Source organism: Empidonax traillii, unplaced genomic scaffold (assembly GCF_003031625.1).
Source record: "Empidonax traillii isolate 1590-97213 ecotype Southwest subspecies unplaced genomic scaffold, ASM303162v1 scaffold352:size1026972, whole genome shotgun sequence".
NCBI classification, from domain to species: Eukaryota; Metazoa; Chordata; class Aves; order Passeriformes; family Tyrannidae; genus Empidonax; species Empidonax traillii.
The window spans coordinates 251720-274263 of record NW_020955545.1 but is presented as its reverse complement, the minus strand read 5'-3'; the positions used below and the strand labels follow the sequence as shown (position 1 = coordinate 274263).

Here is a 22544-nt window from a genome sequence, read left to right as displayed (position 1 = left end):
ATTGGACTTAATATTCAAAAAAAAAGTGAAAAAAGCTACAGGATAAGTCCAGACCCAAAGACCCAAGAGAAGGATATGTTAAGAAGAGACTGAAGAACCTTTAGGCAGTTTCTGCCTTAATCAAAACAGTGTAAGCAGGAAGATATTGTTAAACATGAGACTTCCTAGGAATCCCACAAGTGGATCCTATGGAGGAGTCATGAAATGAGCAAATATCTCAGCCTTCTTGCACATTTGGAGTTTTTTTGTCCTGATATCCCATTTCACAGCACACAGAAAGAAGTTCAGATGGGTTAGAATCTCATCTAAGAGCTGGAAAGTAATTCAGTAGTAGATGTCTGAACTGTAGATCTCTGGAGTTCCTTTAGAGTCAGTGAAGAGTGATAGGCTTTTCCGGGACATAGGAGGTTTGGCCTACTTAAGAAGTTTAATGTAGAGTGAGATAAATCATGCCCTAGAAGTATGTCAAAATTGTTCTCCTTCCTGTTTGGTTGAGAAAGAACTGCACAATTTCTGAAGCCAAAGTAAATGATATAAAAGTCAACAGTATTAAATTTCAGGTGTCTATAGGAGCAAGGGTCCTCATATAGAATAGACAATAAAGATTGACACAAAGATATGTGCTTACTGATCAATCATACAGCACCCTGACTAAGAAGAAGATAGGGGATTAGTCAGAAAGGAGAAACAGGAAAGCCAAAAAAATGAAATCACAGCCAGACTACAAATAAATTAAGCTTCTTTCAAAACATCTATTTATGGCAAAAGGACTGAAAAAAAACCATGCCAAAAGCAAGAGCAAGGAACAATCTGTCTTTACTCCTCAATCATGTGTCCCTGTTGGAGTTCTCTGAAACTAAGTACCAAAGATCTCTAGATCATACATGGAAAGAGGTGGGTGGCTTTAATATCTGCAGAAGACAATCCTGTCCTCCTGACATAACTACCAAACTGTAGGTGACCAAAACACATGGATTAAATGTTATGATTGGGTTATTAAAATTATTAGAGAGATGCCACTGCCCAGATTAAGGTGCGTATGAGACCATATGCCCAAGTCAATAGTATGGATTTTTATTTAACAGTAAATGCAATATAGAGAAAGATAGAAAGGAGTGGGGAAAAGAGGATGGGGGGAGGAGGAGAGACATAGAGTAAACGAGAAACAAATTAAGTAGAAAAATATCACCACTCCATGAATTATGACAGAAATCTTCTTCTTGCCTTCTCAGTGGTGAGGGTTCCAGTCTTGTCAATTATAGTTGAAGCCTGGCTCCATCGAGGGAAATCCAAGATGGTGAGAGAAACCCACAAAACATAGGGGCGTATATTATGCTTAAGACAGGTGGAAACGTCCCCTGGGGCTGAGAGTTTTACACAGGGTGATGTAGTACTGGATCACAGACATTTCAGGAGTTTTTGACACCTTTTAAGAGTTTACAACTGCCTGTTATGTGAGCACAGCTGAGTCAATTGTGGCCCATTATGGCCCTTCAGCAGACAAGAATGACTTCGGGCTTCATATGAATGTCGGGTGCTTCCCCAGAGGGGAGTTACCACAGCGGAGTCACTTGTGTAAGAATTCGATTCACAGGACTTGCCTCTTTTCTTATCTTGTTCAACACCCAGCCTGTAGCCTGATTTTGAGCCATTAGCATTCCAGTCTCTCACCCTTCTTGATACCTTCTTCTCCTTAGACCTGGGATAGTTGTCTATGGTACCACCTTTATCTTATCTCAAGTTCCCATCACAGTCCAAATTAGTAGGCATTGTCAGGGAGGGCTGGGCTTCAGTGAACAATTGCTTCTTTGCACAGTTTGCTACAGTGAACAAAAGTATTTCAGTGGTTTTAACAATATTTAGGACATTAACCATTTCAGTGTCTCACACTGGATACCATTAGTAAAAACATACGATGTTCCATTCTCCCTTAGAGGAAATCACTGAAATTGGTTGGATAGTTAGTTATATTCTGAGTAGACAAGCTCTGTAGTTACAGCTGTGCTAGTGTGTTACACCTCTACCAATGGGTAGGACATATTTGTCTGTTCTTCTGTCTTTTCTCTAGTATTGTGTTCTGTCACTTGAAGATATGAGTTCAAATCCATTCACTGAATATAACATTAGTGGAAAAATGCAAATTAATAGATATGTCTCAGTCTCCAGTTTTTATTACTGTTGCACAAGTATGAAGTTAAATATTCATTGGAGAGAAATCTGATTCTGGGTGAATACTGTAATCACTGCGCTATGGAAATGGGCTCGCTCTTTTTGTATATACATACCCCAATGACTACTTCATTGTTTGGTGTGAACAGCCTCAATCTGAAGGACTGCTAGAGACCTTCATTCCTGAAGAAAACACAGAAAGGGCTTTCCTGGCAAACTGAAATAGTTTTCCAAGTCAAGGCAGAGTCAAGATGATATTCTTTAAGGTAGTTCTAACTGCAGGGCCATTCATTATTCTAAACTCTCACTGTCCCAAGGAGCTTCAAGTTATGGTCTCTCTGGTACTGAAGAATCTCTGGCTCCAGGCCCTTATTTGTAAAATGGGTTTAGTATTTCCTAGCGAGGTTTCAGGGCTTTGGTGGGGATTAATTAATGTTTGCACTGCATCTCACCAGAGTGAGAATGTTGAATAGTCATTAAATAATATTATTAATAAAATGATCCGCTGCCTTAATTGGAAAAAGGTATCAAGGGAGGGGACTGATCTCAACTCTTTTACACTATTGATTCTATGAAAGACCCCATTAAACAAGCAGAAATGCAATGGATTCCTTCAAAAAAAGCTTACCCATGTGTTCATAGTCTGTTCTTGAAAACAGTATTTTATAGCTTTTCCATTAACATTTATTTGTCAACAGAGTTCAGGGTGATAGGTATTATTGTTGCAAGATTCACACACACACCACAAAATTCTATTCTTTTCACTAGTAATATCTCAAATAAGCAAACTATTGAAGTGTAAGATAAAACATAGGCAGATGTTCTTTCCAAGAATATCAAGGCAGTGGAAGGATTAAAAAATGTTTCTTTTCAGATGCAAAGACCACTTCCTAATAATGCTGCACACACCAGGCCCTCAGGCAAAAACGAGGCAATGCTCCGCCTTCTCCAAGGTTTTTTTGTATTTTCTCTCTCTCCTCCCCCACCCTCCCTGGCCCGAGGAGGTCTTGTTCATGTCTGCAGACATGGTGTGTCTCTGCACACCAGAGAGAGAAACAGCTTACTTATAGCTTCTCCCTGCAACTTTCTCTGAAATGCAGAAGGAAGGAAAAAAACATCTAACCCCTTTGAGAAGGCATTTTGTAATCTTCCTAAGCAAAATCAAGTTTTAGCTTTCCATCTCAAATTCTTCCAAAATTGTACCTATCCCTGCATAAAGGGAGCAGAGCAAGAGATTTGGCATGCATGATCTCATGCAGCTCACTGTAAGTCATGGAAACTGAAGTTCTAATTCCCAGCTTTTGTCTAGCTGGAGTTTATATTGTCTGAATAATGTTAGTGTATTAGAAAATAAACATTTTGTAAAACTACTCTTTTCTATGCTATCTAGAAATTTCTCATGGGCTTATTTACTTTAGCATAAGGCAACATATTGCTTTGTGTGTTAAAAGCAAATAGTGCAATCTTAACAAGAGACGTAGAAAAAGTGCCATGTTTGAATGGCATTCAAATAGTTAATGAAATGTTAACATGAAAAATGGGATGAACTTCTCTTTAAATATAGATTTTAATAGGTAACATGCAAAAAATAAAGAGGGAAAAATAGATTATTGAAAAACTATTTTAATTCCTTTTTACAGGTAAGGAAAACATTTATTTTGCTTCAGTTTTGTGCATAGCCACTTCTAATGTCAGGCAAAGAAAGGGAACTTGAACTAAAGTCTTTTTGTTTCAGTAAATTACAGTTTTCTCTTCAGGAACAGATATTAATTTGATGTTATGAAAAAGGCCGAAACCAGTAAACCAGGTTGCAGTTACTAATAATGCTCTTAACCTGCCCCAAATGCAAAGTAAACTCTAAAGGAGTTTAAGGGCAGGTTACAAAAGTGTATTTTTATTTCACAGTTGATGCAGTCGTGCTTTTGATTAATTGGTAAGGTTCAAGTGTCAGACAGTAACTCATGGTTATTCAATCACTGTTGATTGTATGATCATGACATTATGACCGTATGTGTTGAAAGGAAGAGAGGATATAACCGTTTTTGAAATAAAAGCATAAATAAAGGCCTGACTTTTCAGTCTATCTCCCCTTCTACCAAATTATCCAGCTTTACTCAGTGCAGTCAGTATCTGAACACTTCACACTTTTCAAGGGTTTTAACTTCATGTACCAGGCACGACAGGCAATTTTCCCAAGGACAGAGAAGGGGTTGACAATGGGCTCTTGACTCTCTTCTGTGGCACATCCATGACTCAGTCTACCTTCCCCCAGAGCATCCAGGGATGGTTAAACATGCGTAGACTTTGACTGGAGTTGGTGGAACTTCAGTCAGAAGCAGGGCTTGGCCACATAGAGTAAATTGCAACAGCAACATTCATACATATAATTAATAGGCACAATACCAAACACTCTATTCTAAATTCTTAGATGGGCATTATCCCAGAGACCGAATATTTCCCTGGTTTCTGACACTAGTTCTCAGAGGTACAGAAGTTACTTTTATTCTTTTGCTATGGGGAACTGAAGTAGGGAGTCTACAAGTGATAGCCACAAAGGTTAACTGCAACCCAATGAGGCAAGGTCGAGCCTCTTCATGGCAACCAGCAAAGCCATGGCCATATCCTGAATCATACTAAGACTTTATGGCTGGACAGGAAAACCCAACTGCAGAGTTCCCAAGTTAATCCTCTAACCACAGACCTATCTTTCTGTCATGTAATAAAAATATGTAGCCAGGTGGTTTGGTATGGCAATATAAAAGTCTCTTAAACCTACAAGGCATTTTAAACAGGAGCTGTCCCATTATGATTCAATGTCACCCTATTATTTGCTTATTGTGACTAGATGAATAGATACAGCAAAAAAATAGCCTTTTTTTATTACTGTTATTCCATCATATGTCTAAATAATTGCTCTTCATATCCTTTCTTTTACAGTACCCAGAAACTGCAGTGTAGAAGTGTACTGATGAGATGATCAAGATCACAGAAAATGCTAATGAAATAATACAAAATGTTTTTCAGAAAATAAATTTTGAACTTTAAATTCCTTTTAGTTATGCTTCAGAGCTTATTCTGTGAATTACTTCCAGTCATAGCACAAAATCATATCATATGGCCTAAGTATCATATAAAAACATGCTAACTGTCCTGCATTTTAATTATAAGCTGTTGGCAACAAATGCTTGCTAACAATCTGCAGACCAGAAGCTGTTTCTAAAAATTAAATACCTCATAATGTCAGATAACGCTGCAAAAATCCCATTAGGCCCAAGGTCAATTCACAAACAGGGGAAGATGTTTGTAAGGATGCAAGATTAATCAAAGAGGATGTTTGTTATGAATTATTCATTCATTTCTACTACAGAATACAAACAGGTTTATGCATTCATAAACAAATATTTCTGTTATAAATTATTTCACACGTGGGATGTTTGTAAAGGAGGGACATTTTTCTCTCCCTTGTGCCCTGCTGACCTCTGTAACACCTGGGTGCGTACTGACATGCAACATTTGCTTTCCCATAAAGAGTGCAACAGCTGCAAGAGAGATGAGAGACTGACTCATCTGACTGCTTTGCCATGCCTGCCTTCCTCAATGAGTGTCTTCACTGTATTGTCCCTTTTCAACAGGATAAAATGTGCAGCCTTTTAAATGTTTTCCCATGATGAGCAGCTTAAATGATGTGCTCTCCATTTCCCCATAAAAAAAGTTAACCATGCTTTACCTCCACATTCATTATAGGCTGCTTAGGCTCTGTGAGGAGACAATTTATTGGCACAACCAGCGTGGTGGAGATACTTCCAGCATAGAGGTAAATGACCACAGTTTCTTCTCACAGTGCTGGGCACACAGGCCACTGACCTGGTCTGTCTTCTTAAGGGGATTTGTACTAGAGTAAGCAGTGCAGCAGGATAAACACCAGCAAATGTTGATAATATGATCCCAGCTTTTGATGGTGAGTTCAGTTTTCACCTTTAATTGTGCAACTTCATATGTTTTTTCTGTCTTTTTACAATGAAATTTCTCTTCTTAAAAAAACAAAAAAACAAACAAAAAAAACCCAAACCACCCCCAACAAAAAAACCCAAACAAAACAAAAACCAAACAGACAGCAGCATATTAAGATACTCTGTCTCAAACTTGCTCAGAGTGGGAGTACTTACACTATCACCTTGTGCCAGGAGTAAGGGTCACAGTTTGACCCTTCACTGCCACGTGGAAAATCTGGGTGCTAATGGTTGTGGGAAAAGGCAATTAATGTTTGCAATGGTAGTCACAGATCCAAAATAGAGCTCAGCCAGGCAGAAAAGAGGCAGCACCCTGATTTGAAAAATTCCCAATCTGGAGGTTATGGAAAGAGGAAGACTGTCTGCCTGTTACTATGGCAACAAGTTTAAAAGGGAACTTGTCACCAGGCTGCTATTTCTTCCTGCACCCCACAGGAAAATCAGGATGAGTCCTCCTCCACCTCAGTGGGCTGAACTGAACAGAAAAGTTCACATAAAATGACGAAGCAGCAAGAGGCAGTGCCAAGGGTGTACAGCTGAGCAGATAATGATGAACTCCAAAAAGTAAAAAAAATAATTTTTTGGGATCAGACCAAGGCTAAAACTCTAAAATTTTTGGTGAATCTAAAGGCTGCGAAGAATGGATGCTGAAGCAAACAGAAAATTAAATCATTTCTTTCAGTTCTGACAATTTTGAAGTTGTATTGAATGTTAAAAAAATAAAAAGGTAAAAGTGATTTTGAAATAGAAAAGTATTTTAAATTGAACAGTCACATGTTCTATGACAATAATCAATGCTTTTGAGCGTTAATGCTTAGATTATTTATTTCCCAGAAGAGCACTCTATAAAATAATCAAAATCTTTAAAACATATCCATGTTTTAAAGAGCTAATAAAAGGCTATTTAGAAGAAACATATGATAAAAATTTTTGCTTGAATACAGGAGCATTAGTTTTTTCAGGCCCCTTAGTATTGCAAAGGATGGAAAACTTCCTCCATGATATATCATCATAAAAAAGGACAAATTCAGAACAATTCCAGAAACACTAGAAAAAAATTTAAATAAGAAGATCATAAATATTAGCATTATTTCTTTTGTTTGATTTTCATTTAAGAATCAACAATAAGTATTTCTTATTAGAAAAAAAACCCTGGAGATGTGGTGGTTCTGTTTAGCTGAATAGCTGGTTCAAGTGGTTTGGATCCTGAGGATTAAATCTTGGCCATTGTGCTATCACTGGTGGCACTTCAGGACAACCAGTCTCATCCTTCCATGCCATCATCTTCCTGACTGGGGACCCTTCCAGGTTTCTATCACATTTATTCTAATTCAGCACGAATTGTGCATTCTGCAAAATACAGCCATGATTAGAGGTGATCTATCTCAAGTAACACAGGTGTTGTAGGTCAACTAAGCAAGAACTACTCTCAGCAAATGTTTAGAAATAATCCTGGCCCCATGAAGTTAATGGGAGATTTGTCACTGCCATCAATGTGACAAGGACTTCCCTTGTACTTCCAGAGTGGTTTGTAGATTCTTGTGTACAGCTTTGAGCTGTACCATGCAATACTTTGGTTTCCTTTTATTGCTGAGAAAATAGTGTCAGTTTTATGACACCAAGGGAAATGACTGTCTACTGACTTAATAACTGCAAGCAGCAAAATTTTCTCCTTTAGAAAAGGAAGTCCATAAAGCCAGGCACAATAAGGAACAAAAGAAGGTTAGTAGTGTTGGGCTAGCTTTTCTAGTCCGTATTTGGAAGCATTAAAAACAGTTGTTCAATGATACTCAGTGTTGAAGCCCTGGTTGACTCCACACAGCTGTATTTTTCCAGAAAAAAACCTTATGTGTCGGTTATTTTAGGTTAATCTTATCATGATACATTATAATTTTTTCAAAACTTTGCTGATCATACAGGTTCTGTGAAAAAAATATTAGTTTTAAATCATTTTGTGGACTTACCTGTGTCATAGCACTGTTGAAAAGGTGAATGGTGGCAATGAACTTCAAGCTTGAAAAGCACTGTGAAGGTTTGTATGCTACACACCAGTCAAGACATCATACCAAGACATCATGCACTTCAAACCAAATGATATTAGTTCTGCACCATCCTCAGGACTCCCTGCATTGCTGCACTCCATACACTGGAGCTTCTTGCGAATCTCATATTGCCTATCATGAATTTCTGTCCTATCCTTTGTCGTGGCATGGGCACAGTATTGTGCCTCTCATCTTCTTCATGCAGTCCAAGTGCCCATTCTTCCACCCAGATGTTAGATGTCTTCCTTCCTCAAATACTGTTCCCACATTTCTCCTTTTTCATATGTAGCATCCTTGTTCTCCATGCCAGGCAGTCAGTGTTGCAACCTGCCTTTAACATGTTCCTGGTCACAGCTTTCCCCAGTGATCATAGCTCTCTGTACTTTTCCTCATCCCACTATATTGTGCTATGTGTCCTCTGAAGATCAGTACCCCCATCAGCCACCCAGTCTCCTCCAAGATTTCATTCTTGCTCATCAACTGTTATTCTGCACTCCTCTTACTACATACCCTTTTCCCTTATCACACTTATTTATCTTAGAAATTAAGCCCTTGGGATGTTGGATTGCCAATCTATTTCCCTTTACTTGAAAGATGGATTGAGTTGAGGAACTGTTCTGCTGAACAATATGATTGAGTGCCATCAAATATTTGCTCTACCTGCAGACACCTGCATAACAGTGCCCAAAGCTGACTGTACTGAATAAATTGCAGCACTCCATGTGCTCCTTACTTCTCCCTTTGAGTTGTCTTACTTTGCTCCAATTTGATATGTCTGGGACTCTGGGGCTGTTTTAAGAATAGAATTTTAATGTCCATTTTTATCTAACATAGGAGTTAAAAAACCATATTACCTTGGTCATTATTTGTCACGTGGTTCCACTGAATTAGCTTAGGCTGTCAAAAAATTTTCCATCGTTTAGCACTATACCATTTGCCTCAGATAACCTAAACTTATATATTTTTGATATAGATTTCTGCATTGGATCTTGTCAGCCACAGTTTTTGGCCTAGTCGGCAGAGGCAAATATGTACATGATGGGTGGTATTCATTTGATGCTTTTTGGACATTTACTTCAGGCTTAAGAAAAATCATGCCAGTTTCTCACAGTCCAAAATAAAACCACATGCAGACTGCATATTTGTAACAGGCTTTGGGAAATCATATCTGTGTATCAGATGGAAGAGTCCTATTTACATAGTGTGAAACGGTAAGGCAGCAGTTTAACTGTATGGACTGGACACATCCTCTAGCTCTGTTTAGTCTCATCATCGAAACTGTGTGTGCCTGCCACACGGAGTGCTCAGGATTCTGAACAGAGCAGTATTTATTTTTCAGGCATAAGTATCAAAACAAACCAGGCATCCACGTGCAGTCCGTGAGTTCATTTGAAGCCTCGGGCAGTCTGATGTTTGGCTTTAGGTCCTTAAAAACCACCTACTTCTTCCTTTTGACTGTGCAGGGAGACTGGGTGCAAAAAATACCTTGTTGCAAGAGTCCTACCAGAGCCAATGTTACTCTTTGAGGGTGTGCTACCCCTCAAAGTTTAGTATTTCAAGTAAGCTGCCTGAATTCCTTAGGTAGGAATTCACGGAGAGGTCACTGCACTGCGTACAGTACACACATATCATGGAATACACAAGTCATCTTCTAAAGCTGGAAGTTACAGCCAGATAGTCACTCAATCTTTGGAATTTTATGTAAATTTATACAAGGTGTTGTGCTACATAAATAGGTTGGAAATCTCATGAGACCATAATAGAAGCTTAAGGCATTTCCAGAATTTCTTCCTTGCATTTGGCAGATTACCACTCCTCTCAATCCCTATAAATATTTATTTTCAAGGTTAGGATAAAACAGAGAAAAATAATATAATCAGTTAATGAGGAAACAGTGTTCATTTAAGACTACTTAATGAAGACCTTGGACAAACAATTTTCCAGTTAAAACACTTTAATTATCCATTTTCATATTTAGTATCTACTTATTTGATTAATGTACCCATTTTTTCCAGTATTTCAGGATTTTATTATTTTTAGGTGAGACTGTGAGTATATGTTTTTCATAATGCACTGATAAAACCGTGTGAAACAGCAACATGCAGCAGTCTGGTTTTGTCTAGCAGCTCTTTTTGAAAGATAGATTATGTATCTCTTTTCAGCAATGCATTTTTCTGGTTACACTATGCAAAAGAGCTGTTTCTTCCCCAGTGAAAACAGCACAGATGTTTCAGATGGGAAAGCCGTTTACCAAGGGGCTTATAAGGTTAAAGCAATTTAAATTAATTTCTCAATAGAAAGAGAAGTGCTTTGTAAAAAATTAAATAAATTTAAAAAAAAAAAAGGGGGGGGAGGGGGAATCAGGCATCATTTATTAGTTCCAGAAGCCATTATTGTGCTCTGAAAGCTGGTTCTTAATATACAACACATAAAAAGATTTGTAGAGATACGCACTTCTTTTGAATATCAGAAAAGTTTCAGTGGCTTTATATTCATTGCTCTTTAGCCAAGAGCAATGTTCCAGGAACTCTAGGAATGCACATCTCTAATTTCCCATTACTTGGAGATTTTTGGCATTTTTGCCCTAGAACATTCATAGTAATTCTAACTCATTATTTCAAACTTTATTCTTGGTCCTTGAACGTCTTTCTTTTCTTGATACTGACTAGCTCAAGAAAGGACCTTGAATGCTCTAAAAATTGTGACCAGACCCTAAGGATAGGCAAACCAACTTCAGCTTGGAGCAAGACAGCAACTCTTTTAGCATCAGAAAGTCCAGAACTGAAAACGGGGGAAAAAAACCAGGCCAGGGCATGGCATAACAAGGAAAGAGTTAAGATAGATAGGAAGGGACACAGAAATCCTTCCATCTGTTGAGGTTAAAGGGTGACTTATATCTGTAGAGTTGTCTCTGAAAAAGAAGAGCTTTGAGGGATTTTCAAGGTTTTGGAATTACTGGATTCTCTGACATAACAGCTTGTGCCTTGTTCTAGGTCCGCCCCCTGCTCCCAGTCCTTAGCTATTATCAGACTATCCATTGAAGTCAGTTGAAAGATTTCATTTTGCTCTGATGAGACCTAAAAAAAGCCATTCCTATGCTCACATATAATATATTTTTCTCTGCCCCTATTCCTTTATCTCTGTGTCTGTTTTTGTTTATGTTTATTTGTTCTTATGTTTCCCTTTGTTCTTTGGTTCTGATGATGGTACTTACTTTTATTTTTTAGAATTATTTCCCATAGCAAACAGAGGAGCTGTTGCTGCAAAAAAAAAAAAATCTTCAAAAATATAGACTAAAATTTCAAGCAAATCTGTCATTTCTGAATAAATCTGGAACTACTTTGCTGTACTAAAATGTTATATTTCTTTTAAAAGGATTGAAAAAAAAATAGTTTTGCTGAAGCTTGATGAAATTTTATGAATCACCTGAGCTGTGGACATTGACCATTTACACACTTCTAGCCCTTTGCAAATGCTAGAAAAACATGTTAGCTTAATTGAATTTTAAGCCAACACATTTTTCTTTGCACTTCTGGCTGGCTAAAAGCTAACACATGGGCAATGACACTGGTCTGATACCACACAGTACTTCATTCAGCAGCAGCTCAGCTGTTTTTTTGAGCCCTGAAACAGGCCTCCAGAGCAAAGTTGACTAAATAGTGAAAACCACAAATTATATATTATAATTCAGTTTTTGAAGATTTTCAAAAGGTTTATAAGAAAAAGTTGTAGTGCCTAGGACCGTAAGCAGGTTTGATGTCCTAAGCAGGCTTCAAATCTAATTGGAGTGATAAATTTAGATGATACACATTTAAGTTACTTAAGGACTTTATCTACTCTTAGTTACTCTCTATGACAGCTTTAAGAAGGGACAATTACTTTTTATAAATGTCACCTTTTTAATTAATGTTTTAATTGTTTTGAATAAACTTATTAAATGCCTATAGCAGTTTCTAGCTACTAGTTTCAATCAAAAAGAATTCGGACATTCCATGAAGCGCATAAAATGCTATGTGGTTGTGAAAGCAACATACAGAAAATTGTATTTTTCTATGGTTGCACTGAGCTGGAGTCACAAGGAGTCATGAGGGATGGAAAAGCTGTTGCTAGATTATGCATTGCAATGCAATCAAATCATGGTGTTTCATATTCCTAGGGATGTAACAGGAAGAAAAGGTTTAAAGCCTTCTGGGCTATGTTTGATGCTGTGTGAGGTCTAAAGAATTCATTGTGCCAGGGAACTCATTTCAATGAGCCCTTAGTCTCTTTCTTTCATTCTGGATCTCTGCCATGCCCTTCCTTTTTTTGTCTAAATGTATCACTGAGGTGTAGTGCAAGTTATCTGCATTCACAGATGTGCAAGATTGTGATAAAAAGGCTTGGGGTTGACTCTCATCGTGCTGTCAGTTTGACATAAGAGCTTCCTTCCACCTCCCTCTGGCTCATACCTCTGTGAACATGAAGATCAGAAAATCCATAAGCACTTTGGAAAATGTTGCCTGTATTCCAATTTCATTTTCTGTAAAAGCAGAACAGTAACTTCCACATAGAATAGTTTGGATTGGAAGGGACCTTTAAAGGTCATCTAGTCCGACCTCCCTGTAATGGGCAGGGACATCTCTAACTAGATCAACCTCTTCCAGTGTTTTACTGCCCTCACTGTAAACAATTTCTTCCGTCTGTCTAATCTCATGGGATTGTAAAAACTAATGCAGTAATCTCTGTCAGGTGCTTTGGGAACCCTTTATGGGAAGTACTAAGTAAGTTCGACACATAATCCATTATTATTCCCCTGATAGTGTTTAAAATATCCTGGGTTAGGTACCACTAATTACAAGATTTTTGTAACTGAATCCCAGTGCACTGTTATAATTTACTACGTTGTCTATATATAATCAAAATTATGCCATTTCAGAGAAACCGTTATATTACCTTTTTTGTAATTACATTTATGCAGGTATTATAACCTAAATAGTACAACAAACTGACTAATCAGTAGTAATAAGTTTTTATTTTTAATGTAATAATAACCAAGAATTAGATAAAAGAAACTGAGATGAAAACAAAATAGAAGCAGAAAAGGATATATGCACACACCTGTCACTTTCATGCCCTGATAAAGTCTGGAGGTGACATTTGGACCCTTAAACTCCATCTTTGACTTCAGAGTGACGGGATTGTGCCTAGACTGAAGAATGCTTTACTGTTTATTAGTTTAATGCTGCATTCATTTTAAACCATTATCTGGAGCTCTGTTGAAATTAGGATGTAATGAAATTATCAAAGCATCTCCCATGAGAGAAAATATAGATCATTTAGGTTATGAGATTTCTTGTGCTAAAAACTTGCCGACAAATGGCCTTCTGTACTGCGGGTATCATGATATAACACATACTGAGTAAAATTAGAGGGTATGGGTATTGATCTGTTTCATGAACATATCCAGGCACTGAGTTTTCACCAGCAGTGGGAATATGATTTAGGAGAGCTTTATCATATGTTTGGAAACCTCTCAAAGTGCTTTCATCTGCTGTGTTATCTCTACAGGCTGGTTTTCGATGTCCAGATAATAGGTATCCTCTGGCTTTGATTCTGATTGAGGCCTTCAACTTCCTTGTATCAAGCACCTGTGTGTGAGATTATTTAGATTCTTAGAGTAAATTTGCAGAAAGGCTGTGCTAAGTGCGTTGTGTAAACACTTACGCATCTCTCTGATCCTCTAAGGGATTATCTTGCATCCTATATCTTTGTCTGCTTTTGAAATGTTTCTTAAATAAGTTGAAATTGAAGAAGGAAAGTGAATGAGAACATCAAATTGAAGTATTTCTGGGCTTTTTAAATTTTCTGCTTGTAGCATTTGACAGCTGCAAGAAATTGCATAAGAGAAAAAATCAAAGGCTTAAGTATCAAAATCTTTGCTTACAAGCTACTCTTATTTAGCAATCATGCTTGTATAATAAACACAACTTGGAGCACATGATTCATAGGAACAAATAATCAAGTACATAAAAACTCATAGCTTGTATCAAAAGATATTTGTTTTATCAGGGATAACCTAAAGTCATTAAGTAAATATTTTGTAGTTCGGTAATAAAAAGGAGAAAACTGCCTAATAGAGAATACTCTAAATGTATGGGAATAGCAATAATACTTCTGGACTAAGGATAATTGATGTTCAAACAGTATGAAATGCTTACTCATAAACTGTTTAGTGATATAAACTGTAGCTTCATTTCAGCTTGTTCATAGTCCTTTTTTCTTTGCTGTTTATTATTTATATTTATGAAGAATGAAGTTATGATCATGAAGATGAGCTTTATTTGAGAAAATGTAGTTTAATTTATAATGCAAAAATGGTTCCATGGAGAAAGAATACAATTAAGATATCCAGCTGTGAAACCAACGAAATATAAACTGGACCCATGTAACTTAAATGTCTAGCCACAAAGCTTGACATATGATTTATAGATATCAAATAATAAATTAAATACCTGAATGTATCCATTTAACTTGAGTAAATTTACACAATTAATAACTTCATAACATTTAGAACTGCCACAGACAATTTTGCAAACAGGAAAGAGGCTTCATTGACCCCATAATGTGCTCGTAATGAACAATTTTAAAAAGTTTTGAAATGGTGAATGAAATTTCAGGAGTGGTGAGACTTTCCATCACTCTCATAAAGAAAAAATGTTTAGTCTTTCAATATACTTGGATTTTTGAAGTTAATCTTTTAATCAGACACATAACATAGGTTTTATATGTTCTCATGACAGACCAGCAGTACTCATGGTCACCTTCTCAGCACTTCAATGAAGAAAGATACTCTCCTGCTCCGAGGAATATGAAAGGATTATCTGGTAGTCGCAATCAACCACAGTTATGTTCAGCTCATACCTGTGGCTTAGCATCCCCTGAAGATTGTGAACACACCCACGACCATATCCACCATGGGCAGGAGCCAAGGCAGTCGTATCTTCTCAGCCCCACGGAGAGTTGCCCGCTGGATCACCATCGTTGCTCGCCACGCAGCTCCATTCATTCTGAGTGCATGATGATGCCCATGGTAATGGGCGATCACATGTCAAGTAGCACTTTCCCCAGGATGCACTACAGCTCACATTACGACTCAAGAGACGACTGCACCATGTCTCACGGTAACCCTAAGATTAACCGTATTCCTGCAAATCTTTTGGACCAGTTTGAGAAACAACTTCCTCTTCACCGGGATGGGTTTCACACTTTACAGTACCAGAGGACCTCAACAGCTGCGGAACAACGCAGTGAGAGCCCGGGAAGAATACGTCATCTTGTTCATTCTGTCCAGAAACTTTTTACTAAATCTCATTCTCTGGAAGGATCATCCAAGGGCAATGTTAATGGAACAAAGGGAGACAGTCGAGGGGACGATCATCATCATGGGCATCATTCCAAGCATAGCAAAAGGAGTAAAAGCAAGGAGCGAAAACCAGAAAGCAAGCATAAATCTGGAATGAGTAGCTGGTGGAGCTCTGATGATAATTTGGACAGCGATAGCACTTACAGAACCCCTAGTGTGGTAAATAGGCACCACACAGATCATATATCCCATTGTTATCCTGAGGCACTCCAGGGGCATTTTGGGGATCTCTCATTGAAGACTTCCAAAAGTAACAATGATGTGAAGTGTTCGGCTTGTGAAGGGCTACCAATGACCCCTGATAGTAAATATATGAAAAGGAGTTCTTGGTCAACGCTTACAGTAAGCCAGGCTAAAGAAGCTTATCGCAAATCATCACTGAACTTAGATAAGCCTCTGGTTCATCAGGAAATCAAACCTTCTTTGAGGCCGTGCCATTACCTTCAGGTAAGAGGAAGATTTTCTTAAGATTTGTAATGAAAAGAGCATCACAGTATATGCCATAAACATAGTAAAAAGTGCAACATCTATCTGTGTATCTTTCAAAAGAACTTCTGTACGGCTTACCTAATGCAGATATTTCATGAAAGTGAGAAATTTCTAGTTTTTGTCTTTGTTTACAGAGCACAGATTAAAAACTATAAAGCCAGTGTGATATAAATTAGTTTCAGGTCAGTGATTGTGTTTTCCTCTTTGGAGTTCACACTGAACACCTTGATAAAATCCATTTATCACACTAAAAAAGGAGCAGTTCTCACAGCAGTCTAAGGGCTAGAAAAACTGTTTCAAATACATCTGTGAATGAGTGATTTTAAAAGCAGGCTGTGTGGAATCCTATTTTTTGTGTTCTTTTATTCCTTTTCTCCATGTTTTGGTAAGTAACAGAAGAATGGATTTACTGGTATACCCAATTGCTTTGTTGTGATGATGATCACTCACACATTTGCTTTTAGTGATTGGGTCACCCAAGATTATATCGAACTGACCCTCTTTAGAGACCATACTATAACAACATCCTTGTTACAAGGTACATGGGTGCCTCAGGGAGATAGATAGCTTGGGCCTGGCCCTCAGACTGTTTTTGGTGTGTTCTGCACACTTGTTTTCTCTAGCAGCAACCAAGAAGCTTCCACTTTCTCCTACATTTAAATTTTTATACCTTCTGCTTAATGCCATTTCCCACCCCAAAGTCATGCTAACGTAGCTATTTATCATGCTGCACCACATATGGATGGTAAAGTGACATGAGTTTAAAAAAAATAGCTTCCAAGTTACTATCTTTAGACATTTACATCATTTACATGGCCTAGGGCCAGCACAGTCCCATCACAGTGGCATTAGCACATGAAATTGCACAGAGCACTGTAGTGAGAGCAGAGCAGAAAGAAAGGAGGGAGTAGCTGGGAGGATAACTTCTTCAGCTAGCTTTGTCACTGGAAAAAATGCAGTATACAAATATTCCTTTGGTAATTTTTATAAAGTACAGCCTGCAAAGCCCACATTGTTCTGAGTATATTCTCTTCTATTGCTTTTTAAGGAACTTCTCTTTCTTCCGAACTTAACTGATTCTCACATTAACATGGGGAAATCTCTACTCCAGATTTATGTATTTGGAGATTTTCAGTTCCTCTGGGCTCTGCAGAAACTGGCAAACACAGATTAGCAACAACCACTACACTTCTGTGTAGAGCTCTCTCCCCTGAGAGCTAAAGGCGTCCAATAGAAATGAGTCACTCTTGAAGAGCAAGATCCTTTCAAATGCATATGCAGACATCCAGGATCAATGTTCCCTACTGAAACAAGGAAAGTTTCTCATTGCAGAGAAAGTAAAATAAATGGCAGCCCTCATAGCATTACCATGCAAACTGATTCCAGTCTAGGCTGACAGCTGTGGTATTTTATCATATCCAAGTACATTTTCATGTATGTAAAACAGACTGCACTTCCCTGGAAGTTTTTGATCTAACTGAACAAGCCAGAACTGGAAATGCGTCATGTGCAGACTTCCCCTTGTGTCTGTGTTCTAAAACCACATGTACAGACAGCTCTGACATTACAGAGAAGTTTAGGTATGGCTAGCTTTTTCCTTAGCTTTACATACTTCTACACTGATGGCTCTGGTTCCTCTACACCTCTGCTGGGTTTTGTGCTTTCCTTCTTTGTCATGTTTCATTGTTTCATCTACCCCCCTCTCTACATCTCACTTGGCTTTGCAAAAGCCATCAGTTTTTACTTTTCATTGGCCTTCTCCTTATTCCCAACTTATATTAGCATCCTCAAGTGAATGTGCAACACTAAGTTCATAAACTAACTTGGTTATCACTAAGCTTTAGATCAAAGCCCAGCAACAAGTGTAGGGAGCAAAAAAGCACACTCTTTGCAGAGTTGGTTTTTTTTGCTTTACATGGATTGGGATGATTACAGAAAGGAATTTTCATTCAGTAATCAGGAAGGTTCATCCACTGGCAGGTTCATCCAGCTTAAAATCTAGGAGATGTGAATTTAATTTTTTGCTTCACAAAGGCTTTGGGATCATTGTTTCTAAGCCCTTTTAAAAATGACATAGTAACCATTCCCTATTCATAGGGATCTTATAATGGAAATCTATAAAGACTCAAGGGCTCAGTTACTACTGTAAGGAATCTATACTTTTGTCCGAAGCAATGATACAAGGAATTCTATAAAAGGAGTATTCTTATTACAAAACATTAAAATAAAATATATGTCCTGTCTTATCAGAATATGCCATTCAGTGCATAGACATCTTTCAGAGTGAGAAGCTGGCTTATTCACTAGCCCAAGGTCAGCAAACAAAATGAAGGGACCCCATTCTGTCAGTGTCATAACTGAATGCCTGATTTTGAAATTTCTACTTTGAGGAATGCTGTGCTGTCACACTGTAATCATTAAGACCAGAGATATGTCCCATTATTAGCTCTTCCATGAACTTTCTCTCTGACCCAGGAAATGTAATTTGTTAATCATTGCACACTTCAGTTGCTCTATCTGCAAATCTGAGAAGGCATATTTAACTTTTCTTACGGCAGTGCAAGAAGCATCACTGAATAATGATTGGATAAAAATAATCATTAGGTTCAGAAACTAAAAAAGGTAGACAAACATGTCAGGATCCCTAGCCAAAAAAGTTTACTGCCTCACTTCAGAGTACATGGCAATGAGAATTCAAGGGATTATGAAGCTGATTATGCAGCAGCAGATTTCCCTGAGGTGCACAAGTGAATAGATTAGCATAAAACCCCAAGGCCCTTCACAGGGTCTCTGTGTTTAAAATATTACAGCACATGATATTAAAAGGCATTTCTCCTGATTGATGGCAGCTATATATTTTTAATTCTTTTTAAAGTAAGTCTGTGAAATTATGGTTCTTCAATGATGATTCAATATGAATACATAAACATAGAATAATAAAAATTAATTTTATATGTTATATATTAATATTATCAATTTATAATATATATATATGAATTTTGTTCTGCTACCTATTTATGAGAGAATTCACAGTAGCCAACTCATTTTCCTATCTACTGGTTTTCTTAATTTTTTTTTCTAATACCTGTACAAAATATTACTAATTCTGTTTTCCACTTGAGAGTTTTGACATGCAGAGTCCCAGACAGGAAGACCGTGCAGTGTCTTAGGCCTGTGCTTGAGACTTTGTTTTTTGTCATTTGTTTCTGGGCTTCCATTTTGTCTTCCACTATAATTACTGAACTGCTTTTTCCTTCAAATTGAAACCCTGAAGAATGATTAAAGGAATTTTCTTTCTAAGAAGGAAGCTGCTAGCAAATTCACAAATTCTTGGAAACAGGAGATGAGAAGAGAGGTTTTGAAGGTGTCTGCACATTATATGCTTCAGTCATGTCCTAGAGTTGAAAGCAAGTATTTCTTTAACCTGGTACATCTCCAAGCTTAATCTCTGGCTCCTGTTTTAGGGTTTCACATTCCCTTCTCCTCCACACACAGTCCTTGGCGCTGGAGGATCTCCTCGGACTGGGAGCGTGCTGATCTAAGTCAGAGGTGATTCAGTCAACATGCCTTCTTCCAACATGGATGGTCATCTAATCCAGAAGCAGATGGTTTAGGAGAACTAAACTAGCTGAAATAAAGCTGTATAAAATAATGATTATTTTTCTCAAATTCAGATCAGATTTGCATCACTCCTGCTATAGTGGAGGTGGTGGGAACATGCAGAAAGAAGGGACAGGGGAAGAGTGGGAAGCCCCTTTGGTGAGGGTCTGTAATGTCAATCAGATGGTCAAATATCACCTCAGGAACAGAGGGCAACCATTTGTAACTGTACACTAACAGCATTTATCAGATTATATCTTGTGAATGATTAGCAACAGTTATTATGCACGGGCCTTTAATTTCTATTTTGAATGCGGACAAATTGAGCTACAAATGCTTTTCTGGGCACCAAACACTTCTGTCATCTCACTCAGCTGGCAGAATAGCCCAAGTAGATCATATGTGCAGTAAAGCGCACTCTTGTATAGTTTTAGCTATAGTTTCTGTTACTGTTTTCCGTGTCATTTTAATTTTAATATAAAATATTTTAAGAAAAAGATAAATGAGCTGTGAGATCTTTTCTGTCTTCATCAGCTGTTTTGGCTAATTAGGTTCTACACATGTACAGTGCAATGACTTTGATTAATTCCACTCTGATATGAGCACTAGCGAGGAGCAAAGATTTTTAACAGAAAAAAATGGATATGAACTAGATAGTTGTGTTAAAATGATGAATAAAAAAGTGTCGCTTACATTTTACAGGACTAAAATAACTTTAAATGCTAGTCAAAGAAAAGTAATTCCTACAATAAAGCCAAAAGATAGGCAAGACCATAGCACTCGCCATCACTGTGGTTCTGGAGCACAGTGCTATGTGTCACTGATTAATATTCCTTCCTCACCCATTCAACAGCCTGTGAAGCAGCAAGCAGTTGAGGTAAACATACCACAAGGTACAGTGAATGAGTCAGCACCAGAAAAAGAAATAGCATGTTGTTCTAAAAATGGCTTCAGCCCACTCCTGTCTTCCTAGTGCATTTAAGTACTAACGTCATCCATTACAGCAGTGGCACTGCTAAGCATGTGGGTAATAATGTCAGCTGTGTATTCTACAGAATGAAAGAAAAGCAGAGTTGGTTTCTTTAAAAAAGAAAAGAAAAAAGCAGCAGTTTCAACAAGGGTCTTTGCTGGTTTAAGCTATGCCTACATGGAGAAAAGCTTTGTGGACAAGCTAATGGATAAATAGGCCTTAAGCTCTCTTTTACATTTTTCCAGGAACTCTCCTGGGGACAGGACAGATTCCCAAAAATGAGACCATTGCTCTTGTTGGGCACACTACTGCTTTTCACTCTATCTGCTTTGCAAGGATGGATGGATTTGAACTCAATGCACTTTTTTTCAGCACTTCATCTTTGTGAAACTAGATTGTATCTGTTTTCTTGACATAAACCCCATATATGAACTACAGAAACTGCATCCAATACTCTACCAATGAGTGCATAGTGTGGAAGCAGACAGAGCTAGCAGATTTTTGATACTCTCATCCAAATCACCCACGCTGCCTTCACAATGATTTATGACCAGGCACCACTCAAGAACTAACGGGATTGTTTCCACAGCAGGAAAAGCTAGTATAGACAGCAGGGTAGCGGGGTAGTCTGCATCCTAAATCAGCATGGACATGTGCTATACCATTTTGTTTTCTACAGCCCATTACAGAACCCAAGGATGTCTCAGCTACCCCTATGCCCTCCTGGTCAGGAGTGAAGATGTGCGAGAGAGACATAAAATGCCCAGACAGGAGGGCAATGATGGGACAGTTAATGCCCCACAGTCCATTCGCAGTATTAATGTCAACCTGAAAAGTGTTGTGGAACATTAAATTAAAAGGAGTAATAAAGCTGACACTTCCCTGTATTTACAGAATGCTGATGGCTTTGTGTATAACAAATCCCATAATATTTCTTAAATACCCCTTCCAAGGGAAAAAAAAGGGAAAATAATAATAAAATATTAAAATAATGAAAAAAAAACATTCAATCTGACCACATATCTGTCTCAAATTACTGGTATCTTGAACTGTGTTAATCAGTGATACAGCAGTACCCTGCTTCCATGCCCATGTGGATCCTCATGTTGGATGAAATGAATTGCTGAAACTTTTTTCCAAAAAAGAGTAGAAAGATTTCAGAGTATTTTCTTAAAGCTGCCAAAACAAGTCCCTATTACTGTGGAAATGTCAAAGCTGGGAGTAGAAAAGGGAGGCCATGATCCCACTGCCCTTTAATCAGGGGAAATTGTCCTGCTTTATAACATTATTAGTGTGTTGCCAAATTGTTTTTCAGTGTTCACTTCACTGAAGCTGAAGGCTAACCTTTGCAGTTGTTACTCAAAGGTGTCATTGGTTCTGAAGAATTTTCAGCCAGGAGCAACTTATTTTTTTATACACTCAGGCCAGTTGCATCTGTCAAACAAGACTGCCAGGAACACGCACTCAGGGCTATAATGACTGCACACTCTCCTAGGCCACAGGCTTGCTGCCTAGGGCAGACCCAGTTCCTCTCCTGAGCAGTCTATGCCATTTTTCCTGCAAGGAGGTGACTGTAAAACAAAAATGGTGAAGTATTTACAAATATTGCATTGGGTTTTTTGGGTTTTTTCCTTGCCATATGGTTTTGACCATCTTACAATGCTGTGCTTAGAGGTTATTTTTTAAAGTGGAATTACAGATGTATTTACATGGCTGATTGTCTATATGGACAAGGTTCCTGGTACTTCTGGTCGGACATCATCTTTTGAAAAGTGTGCAGGTAGTTAAGTGTTACATAGTAGCTAGACAGAAAAAAAAAAATTACTCATTTTGCTCTGGAAGCTAATTGCAGTCCTCTGGAG

The 22544-nt window shown here is 37.9% G+C and overlaps 1 protein-coding gene across 17 annotated transcripts in view; it reads left to right on the top strand.

The window, feature by feature from the left end:
* The window catches only part of DLGAP2 (DLG associated protein 2), a 457096-nt gene that overhangs the window by 353576 nt on the left and 80976 nt on the right, over positions 1-22544 (top strand). For all 17 annotated transcript variants that reach the window (XM_027892460.1, XM_027892444.1, XM_027892443.1 and 14 more), the window contains one exon: positions 15001-16070. In XM_027892460.1, the coding sequence (XP_027748261.1) occupies positions 15001-16070 (1070 nt within the window). The remainder of the gene's footprint in view (positions 1-15000; positions 16071-22544) is intronic.